This window comes from Lonchura striata, chromosome 2 (genome assembly GCF_050655825.1).
Source record: "Lonchura striata isolate lonStrDom1 chromosome 2, ASM5065582v1, whole genome shotgun sequence".
In the NCBI taxonomy this organism is placed as follows: domain Eukaryota; kingdom Metazoa; phylum Chordata; class Aves; order Passeriformes; family Estrildidae; genus Lonchura; species Lonchura striata.
The window spans coordinates 1,507,493-1,517,393 of NC_140704.1; the positions used below are offsets into that span (position 1 = coordinate 1,507,493).

General features: G+C 50.6%; 1 protein-coding gene across 1 annotated transcript in view; it reads right to left on the reverse strand.

Moving 5' to 3' along the window:
• Positions 1 to 5,001, reverse strand: part of PTH1R (parathyroid hormone 1 receptor) — a 94,302-nt gene extending 89,301 nt beyond the window's left edge. The window contains exon 1 of the mRNA XM_077781366.2: positions 4,548 to 5,001. Coding sequence (XP_077637492.1) covers positions 4,548 to 4,622 — 75 coding nt within the window. The 5' untranslated portion in view covers positions 4,623 to 5,001. The remainder of the gene's footprint in view (positions 1 to 4,547) is intronic.
• Positions 5,002 to 9,901: the final 4,900 nt, after the last annotated feature.

Below are 9,901 nucleotides of genomic sequence, written 5' to 3' on the forward strand. Positions count from 1 at the left end.
GGGGAATTCTCTCCAGGTGTGCCAGAAAAGATTCCCAATCCCCCAAAGCTCGGGATTGGAATTTTTGTGAGTGTCCCAAAAGCAGAGGGAAGTTCAGCATCACCCAAACACCCTGAGCAGGCCGGGGCAGCCAAGGAAAAGTGGGAATGGTCCCTTTTCCCACCTTGTTCCCACATGGATCTGCTTCCCGGAGCTCAGCCCGCTGCAGCCTGGCGGCTGACTCCAAAAACTGGGATATTCTGGTCCCAAGCCCTGCAGGAAGCTGCTGTCTTATTCTTATTAATAATTAATCCATGGATTGATTAATCAGAATATCTCCTCCAGTGCCGGCAGGGCTGGGATCTGCCAGGCTGAGCAAAAGGAGGGAAAAAAACGGGAAAATAAAAAGGGTTGGAAGAGCAAAACCTTGGAGGTTTTGTCTCCGTGAATCCCAGGATTAGGTCGGAAAGATCTTTCAGATCCTAAAATCCAACCTTTTAGGACATGGGGAGATTTTCCCTCTGCCAGCGCCTCCCGAATAAAAATCATTCCCACATTTTCCCTTCTCCCGAGCTCTGCTGGTGTCAGACTTTCAAAGCTCCTTTGGCCACAAATTCTCCTCAAACCCATCTTTGCAGAGCTCTCCACTTTAGACCGGTCTTAATTCCTTAATCCTGCGACTAACGAGCAGAATTATCCCGGATTCCCACCCTCACCGCGCCGGATTTCAGGCACTCCATCCAGGTGGAATTCCACCCATTGCCCAGGCAGGTGTTACTGGGCTATTCCAGGGAAATCTCGGGAAGGTTTCTCTGGATTGTCAGAGCTGGAGCAAAGCTGAGCCTTGCCCAAATCTGTCCCTAAACCCCGGGATTGGGATGCTGATCCCTGATCCCACAGGGATTTGAGGCTCAGGGAAGAGGGCCCTGATTTCCCAGACTTTTCTCTCCTTCCCAGAGATTTTTCCCAGTGCTGGATTTCCCTCCCTGCTTGGAATGCAGGGACAGCCAAGGCTGCTGCAGAGGAGGGATCCAGCTTCAGCTTCCAATCTGGGATATCCCAGGGATCCAGATCCAGTTCCCAGTCCTGGGATATCCCAAGGATCCAGATCCAGCTCCCAGTCCTAGGATATCCCAAGGATCCGGATCCAATCCTGAGATATCCCAGGGATCAGGATCCAGCTCCAGCTCCCGATCCTGGGATATTCCAGGGATCCAGCTCCCAGACCTGGGATATCCCAAGGACCAGATCCAGCTCCCAATCCTGGGATATTCCAGGGGTCAGATTCAGCTCCCAATCCTGAGATAACCCAGGGATCCAACTCCCAGTCCTGGAATATCCCAGGGATCCAGCTCCTAATCCTGGAATATTCCAGGGACCAGATCTAGCTCCCAATCCTGCGATATCCCAGGGATCAGGATCCAGCTCCAGCTCCCGATCCTGGGATATTCCAGGGATCCAGCTCGCAGACCTGGGATATCCCAAGGACCAGCTCCAGCTCCCAATTCTGGGATATTCCAGGGGTCAGATTCAGCTCCCAATCCTGCGATAACCCAGGGATCCAGCTCCCAATCCCGGGATATCCCAGAAATGATTTCCCAGCCCTGCTCCAGCGCTATTCCCTCTAAAAGTGCCTTAGGCGCGATCCTTGCTCCAAGGGGAATTCCGGGAATGTCAGCGCCGGCTCTGGGACACTCCGGGCTCTGCCCCATCCCAGATCCCGGGAATGTGGGCCCGCATTCCCAAGATTCAGCCGGGAATTGTGCCCTGGAGCCGCCTCTGGCTGCGGGAATCTCCCGATCCGAGCCCGCAGCTGAGCCGGGCTCTGCCGTGCCCGGGGCAAAGCTCGGCAGCGCTTCAAGCTCAGCCCGAGCCTGAATTAAATCCCGGCATCCCCATCCATCCACGGGTTTTTCCTTGTTGCTCCAAGGAAAGGGAAAATTTACGGCAGCAACTCCCCCTCAGAGCCAAATATCAAATATATTTGTGACCCTTGTGTAAATAACAACAACGAATCTTATAATAAATAACGACAACATTTATAATAAATATTACTAACACATTTCGTAATAAATAATAATAATAACAAACGTTAGGATAAATCCATAAAATCTCTCCCTGCTGACCACCCTCGATCCCATTCCTTCTTTCCAGAGTCCCTTTAAAAATCCAATTAGCTGGAAAAAGAAGCAACAACTCCAGGGAAAATCCAGGCTGGAGGCGATTCTTGGATGGGGGTGACAGGGGGTGACATTATCCTGCCTAAGGGGGACACTCGGGATCTCAGCGGCTCCCGGACTGTCAGGATGGATTTGGAACCATCTGGGAATTCCTTTTGCTGTCAAGATCGGTTGGAAAAGCAAGGGAAGTGTCTAAACCGGGAATTTAAACCTGGCCTAGCTAAACTGAGCAGGAATTGGAGCAGCAGGACCTGAAACCAGTAAAAATCCGAGTTGGGAAGGATCCATGGGATCGGCAAATCCAGGTCCAGGAGGGGTTTTAGGGAAACTCCTGTGCTTTCCCAGCAAATCCCATGGATTTCGCAGCCCTCTGGGATTCTGGCAGAGCTCATTCCCAATTTTTGCCAGGTCCAGCTCACCCTGAGCCGGTGCTGGGGATGTGGGGGCACCTCCCAGCTCATCCCTTGGGATGGGGGATCCCAAAGAAATCCCACTGTGGATTACAGGCAGCAGATACTGGGAGAGAGGAGTGGGCTGGGACTGGGAATAATGGGAGTGGGAATGGGAAGAATGGGAATGGGAATGGGAATAATGGGAATGGGAATAATGAGAATAATAAGAATGAGAATAATGAGAATAATGGGAATGGGAAGAATGGTAATAATGAGAATAATGAGAATAATGGGAATGGGAAGAATGGGAATAATGAGAATAATGAGAATAATGGGGATAATGGTAATGATGGGAATGGGAATAATGGGAATGGGAATGGGAATAAAGAGAATAATGGGGATAATGGGAATAATGGGAATGGGAGATGCAGCCTTGCCCAGGTTTTTTGCACCCTGAAACTCCCCCAGCTCCAGCCTGGCTGGTTCCCAATCCTGATTTTCCCAGCCCCAAAGCAGCAGGAATTGCAGGAGTTCTGGAGCAGGAGGCAGCAGGTGCTGCAGGACCTGGACACAGCCCCAAGGTCAGGAGATGCTGATCCAGCCCTGGAATTTGGGAAAAGCCTCATCCATCCCTGAAATCCCAACAAATCTCCAAGTGGTTCTCCTGATCTCCCCAGTTTTCTTTGGGTTTTGGGAGGTTTCTCCACACACCAAACAGGGATGGGCTCAGGCAGGGATCGTTTTCCAAGGGGCTGTTCCTTCTCATTTAGCGAGGAGAAATTTCCCACTGGAAAAGCTGGAAAATCCCCCCACACCTCTGCGCAAGATTCCAAACTGTCAAATCCAGGGAGAAGGCCCAGGCTGGTGGATCCTAAAGGGACAGGAGGGACCTGACTGGAGCCAGGATGGTCCTGATCCTGATCCTGATCCTGATCCCGATCCCAATTCTATTTCCATCCCTCCTGGAGAGCAGATCCCACTTCCCATGGGTGTCCTGCTCCTTCCTGGAAAACGCTGGGAAATGGGAGCAGGAGTGAGAATCCCAGGGATGGGGAGAGCCAGCAGAGCTCCTGTCACAGGGAATTCCAGCACTGGCTCCACATCCAGCAGCTGATTCCCAAGGAAATGTCCCTTCCCTGCTTCCTGGAGGTTTCGGAGCTGCAGGTCTCACACCATTGCCCAGTTTGGATGGATTTATCCCGGTTTTCCAGCCTTGGGAAGCCTGGTGTGTGCAGGAAGGGGTGGAAAGTGCCAAGGAGCAAAGGGTTCCTACAACTTCCCTGTTTTTCCCAAATTGAATTCCAAAGGAGAGGCTCAGTTTCATTGGGATTAAGGAGATTTGCAGGGAAAGGAGAATTGGGAACGAAATTGTCTTGGAGGGGGTGGAGAGGAAGGGATGGGAAAGGGAGGAAGAAGAAGGAGAAGGGGAAGGGAAAAGAAAAGGAAGAAGGAAAAGAGGAAGGTAAGAAAAAGGAAAAGGTGGAGGAAAGGGGAAAAGGGAAGGGAAAGGAAGAGAAAAAGTGAAGGGAAAAGGAATAAATAGAAAGGAAAAAAATGAAAGAAAAAGGAATAAGAAATAAAGAAGAAAAAGAAAAAAATGAAAGATAAATGAAAAAAATAAAAGCAGAATAAGAAATCAAAAAAGGGGAAAAATATGAAAAAGGAAGCAAAGTTGTCGTTTCTCCATAGGCAGATCCCGAAATTGTGCCCCAAACGCTGTCCCGGATCCCTGTCAAGCCTCCCTCGTCCTGCCCTGAGCTTTCCAAGCGATCCCAACTCTGGGAAGCACAGACATTTTCACTGCAGCGCCCGCAGCCCCGCCAGCGGATCCCAACACCCCCAAACCAGCTTTTTAATCCTTCATCCCTTCATTTCTCCCTCCTGGCGGCAGGATCCGCACGGATCCTGCGGGAAAAACCACGGGGGGAGGAAAAAAAAAACCAAAAAAAAGGAAAAAAAGGCAAAAAAAAAAAAAAAAAGAAAAAGCGGGACTCACCAGCGCGTAGACGGAGCTGAGCACGGAGCAGCAGAGGATCAAACCCAGGCTGGGATACAGCAGAGATGATCCCATATCCAAGGGGCTGTTCCAGCATCCAGCCTCGCGCAGGGAAGCGGCAGGAGGCGAGCTCGGAATTCCAGCGGCGCGGCTTTTTCCTCGTCCTCCCCGGCGTGCGCCCGGATCCGCGGGATTTTGGCTCCTTCGGCTCCCCAGCTTTCAGCCAGAGAGGCACACGGCGAGAGATCCCGGGGCTTTTCCTCGTTTTCTCATGGCTGGAGTGGCGGGCAGCTCCCAAAATTGCGCCGCGGAGCCCATGGGGAGAGGCAGCCGCGGCTCCCGGTGCCGCTGGATCATCTGGGAGAGAGCTGGGAAATCACATCCATATGGGCCCGGCTGCGCCTCGGGATCCCGAGTTTCTGCGGCTCCGGGAAGTTCAAATCATTTCTTTGTCAAACGCAAACACGGAGAGGGAGGGAAGGAGGGAAGGAGGGAGGGAAGGAGGGAGGGAGCAGGGAGAGGGCTGGAAGGGGTGGGAGATGCCAGAGGGAGGGGGAACCTTCAACCACCGCTTTATTTTTAGCCGCAGTAATTTTATCTTTTCGCTCGCCGAGGGGACAAAAAAACCCCAAACTTCCCCCCCCACCCCGCCCTCCGTCCCTTTTATTTTTGGGGTTTTTATTTTTTTATTTTTCTTTTTTTTTGTTGTTGCCTCTCCTCCTCTCTGCCGCACGCAAACAAATCCCAAATTTCCAAAACGCCTCAAAAGTTGGGAATGTTTTCCCTCCGCTGTCGCCTTTGGGGCAGCGGCGGCGCTGGGGAGGTTTTGCTCGGCTGTCCCAAAAAGTTGGTTCTGCCAGGCAGGGAATTCTCTATTTTTAGGGGAAAATCGGAGATTTTTGGCTTCTCTCTTCCTCTCTGCCTCCAAGGAGCTGCAGTTTGGAAAAGACGATTGCAAACGTGGGGCTGAAAATTCCCGTTCCCTCTTTCCACCCCTTTCCCGTCCTTTATTTTAGGATTTTTTTTTTTTTTAATTTACCCCCCTCCCCGGAGCAAAAGCGCTTTGCCCTCACTCCGAAATTCACTGAAATCCTCGGCATTTGGGGCTATTTTGATTTTGGGATTTATTTTTTTTTTTTCACCCACATGGGCGCAGAGTTTTCCGGGAGATCCCAGGATCCCTGAAAACCGGGAAAAGGGTTGGGATATCACTCCCGGCTCAGCCGGGAGCTTTCATTCATAAAACTCCGCTGCGAAAAAAAAAAAAAATATTAAAAAAATCCAACCCACCCTCTCTTCCCCCAGAGCGAGCTGTGTGTGTGTGTGTGTGTGGGATTATTTGGGAATTGCGGCGGGATCCAGCATTCCCTGCTGGTTTTTCCATGCTGGGAAGAGAAGCGAGGCTGGGAAAGGGTTACAAGCCCTGCCAGGGATGCACCACGCGGGCAAACACGGAGAGGCGCCGGGCTCGGGGCTGACTCACTCAACTTTAAAAATCAATCTCGGAGCGATTTTTTTGGGTCGTTTTCCCCCTTTCTTCCCCTTTATTTCCCGCTTTTCTCGCGGATATTTAGGAGCTGAGGAGCGAAAAATTCCAGTCTCTCCTCTCTCGGGGAGCAGACGGTAAAAACATCAAATTTTCGCTGCGAGCATTTCTGGGTTATTTTTTAGGAGCGCCAAAAAAAAAAAAAAAAAAAAAGAGCGAGAGGGAGAGCGAAAAAAAAAAAAAAAAAAGAAATAAACCCCAAACTCTCCGCTTGCTCGGTGCTCGGGTTGGGTTTTTTTTAAATCCTTATTTTTTTTTTTTTCCCAGCTCCATGGCCGTGAATGGGAGCCTTGAGCTGGGTTTATGAAAGGCTCTTTCCAAGCGAAGGTAGAGTTGGGCTTCCTGTGAGAGGCAGAGAGGGGAAGGGATGAAAAAGGGCCGCTCTTGGTGCGATCTCTGCCTCCTCCTCTTCCTCCGCCTCCTCCTCCGCCTTCCCCTCGCCCTGGAATCCCGAAGGATCTCCCGGGCGGGGGGGATCACGCAGGGGTGAACCCCCCGATCCCGGTGGGGATTGCAGCGGATCCGGGGCAAATGGATTGGGAGTGAAGGGGGGTTCTGAATTCATCCCATTGCGTCCCATCCCATGGGTCCCGTCCCACTGCATCCCACTGCATTCCATCCCATGGATCCCATCCCATGAATCCCATTGCATCCCATCCCATGGATCCCATCCCATGGATCCCATTGCATCCCATCCCATGGATCCCGTCCCACTGCATCCCACTGCATCCCATCCCATGGATCCCATCCCATGAATCCCATTGCATCCCATCCCATGGATCTCATTGCATGCCATCCCATGGATCCCGTCCCACTGCATCCCATTGCATCCCATCCCATGGATCCCATCCCATGGATCCCATCCCACTGCATCCCACTGCATCCCATCCCATGGATCCCATCCCATGGATCCCATCCCATGGATCCCGTCCCACTGCATCCCACTGCATCCCATCCCATGGATCCCATCCCATGGATCCCGTCCCACTGCATCCCATCCTGTGGATCCCATCCCATGAATCCCATTGCATCCCATCCCATGGATCTCATTGCAAGCCACCCCATGGATCCCATCCCATGGATCCCGTCCCACTGTATCCCACTGCATCCCATCCCGTGGATCCCATCCCATGGATCCCGTCCCACTGCATCCCATTGCATCCCATCCCATGGATCCCGTCCCACTGTATCCCATTGCATCCCATCCCATGGATCTCATTGCATGCCACCCCATGGATCCCGTCCCATGGATGCCATCCCATGGATCTCATTAAATCCCATCCTATGGATCACATCCCATGGATCCCATCCCGTCCCAGCCCATAGATCTCATTGCAAACCACCCCATGAATCTCGTCCCACTGTATCCCATTGCATTCCATCCCATGGGTCCCATCCCATGGATCCCATTGCATCCCATCCCATGGATCCCATCCCATGGATCCCATTGCATCCCATCCCATGGATCCCATCCCATGGATCCCATTGCATCCCATCCCATGGATCCCATCCCATGGATCCCATTGCATCCCATCCCATGGATCCCATCCCATGGATCCCATTGCATCCCATCCCATGGGTCCCATCCCATGGATCCCATTGCATCCCATCCCATGGATCCCATCCCATGGATCCCATTGCATCCCATCCCATGGATCCCATCCCATGGATCTCATTGCATCCCACCCCATGGATCCCACCCCATGGATCCCACCCCATGGATCCCATCCCATGGATCCCATCCCATGGATCTCATTGCATCCCACCCCATGGATCCCACCCCATGGATCCCACTCCATGGATCCCATCCCATGGATCCCATCCCATGGATCTCATTGCATCCCACCCCATGGATCCCATCCCATGGATCCCATGCAATGGATCTCATTGCATCCCACCCCATGGATCCCACTCCATGGATCCCATCCCATGGATCCCATTGCATCCCATTGCATCCCATCGCATCCCATCCCATCCCATCCCATCCCATCCCATCCCATCCCATCCCATCCCATCCCATCCCATCCCATCCCATCCCATCCCATCCCATCCCATCCCATCCCATGGGAGCGGGATTGGCCTGGAGGGTGCTGAGGGATTTCCGAGCAGTTCTCCCCCACACTCCTCCCACCCCATTCCCATTCCAGCTGGATCCCAAATCTGCTTTTCCAGCAGCGATTCCAAAGTTATTCATTAGGGAGAGCGGGGAAGGCTGAGGGGAATTTGGGAATTTTGGGGCAGCTATTCCCACCGGTGCTGGGGATTTTGTGGGATCTGGCTGCTTTTCCCACTGAGGGAGGCCTGGGACTGGGGAAATCCTTCCCAGGGATTCCCAGGATCTGTGTGGGTTTAGGGACACAGGGATCCACAGGCCTTGGGAAAAGGGGGAAAAACTCCCCTGCAGCATTCCAGGGGCTCCGTGGTGGATGTTTCCCTGGAGAGAGGGGGAAGCAGGGAAAATCGAATTTCTAAAGTTCTCATTAAAAATGAGGATTTTATTGGGGCCTTGTCCAGAGATTCCAGTGCCAGGAGGGGATGGGAATAAACTGGGATCCGAGATGGTTTGGGAATGGCCACATCCAGGTTTTTGGTGTCCCCTCTGTGTCCAGGGATTGATCCAGGGATGCCTCTGATCCTGTTTGGTTTTCTACATATTTTGTAATTTAGAGATATTTCATTATTTAGAGATATTTATTTATTTATTTATTTATTTATTTATTTATTTATAATGAATTAATTTAGTTATTTCAAATGTGTTTATTTAGAAGTTATTTCAAATTTAATCATTATTCATTTAATTCATAAATTTATTTTAGTGCTATTTATTTTATTCATTTATTTAATTTATTTCTTTAAACTTCCTCTATTATTTCCATATCTACATTTTTTTTTATTCCTCCCCCAAACTGAAGGGATCAAAGGGAGATAACGCTGAACTGCTGGAGCTGCACAAGGAAATGATTCCCAGTTTAACCCTTGCACAAGACTGGGAATTTTTCCAGTTTAACCCTGGCATAAAACTGGGAATTTTCCCAGCTTAACCCTGGTATAAAACTGGGAATTTTCCCTATTTAACCCTTGCACAAGAAAGGAATTTTTTTATGCCAGGGAATTTAACCCTGGCATAGAACTGGGAAATTTTCCCAGTTTAACCCTTGCACAAGACTGGGAATTTTCCCAGTTTAACCCTGGCATGAAACTTGGAATTTCCCCAGTTTAACCCTGGTATAAAACTGGCAATTTTCCTAGTTTAACCCTGGTATAAAACTGGCAATTTTCCCGGTTTAACCCCGGCATTAAACTGGGAATTTTCCCAGTTTAACCCTGGCATAATACTGGGAATTTTCCCAGTTTAACCCTGGCATAATACTGGGAATTTTCCCAGTTTAACCCTGGCATAATACTGGGAATTTTCCCAGTTTAACCCTGGCATAAAACTGGAATTTTTTTCAGTTTAACCCTTGCACAAGACTGGGAATTTTCCCACTTTAACCCTGGCAACAAAGGGAATTTTTCCCAGTTTAACCCTGGCACAAGAAGCTCTTCTGGGATATCTGCCCCTGACTCCAAGACTGAGAAATTTTGGATCCCTTTTATCCACAAAAATCCAAACTCACTCCTCAGGTTCCTTAGATCCAAAGTCCTCCCTGGCCAGATCCAACAGCCAGGGAATGATTAATTCCCCCATTTCCTCCTGGAAAAATGGGAATTACAGGGCCTGGAGCGATTCTTTGGTGGCATGAGCTTCAAATCCAGTCCAGCCAGGTGGATTTTTTCCAGGAAATCCTTTTCCCAAACACTCAGAGAG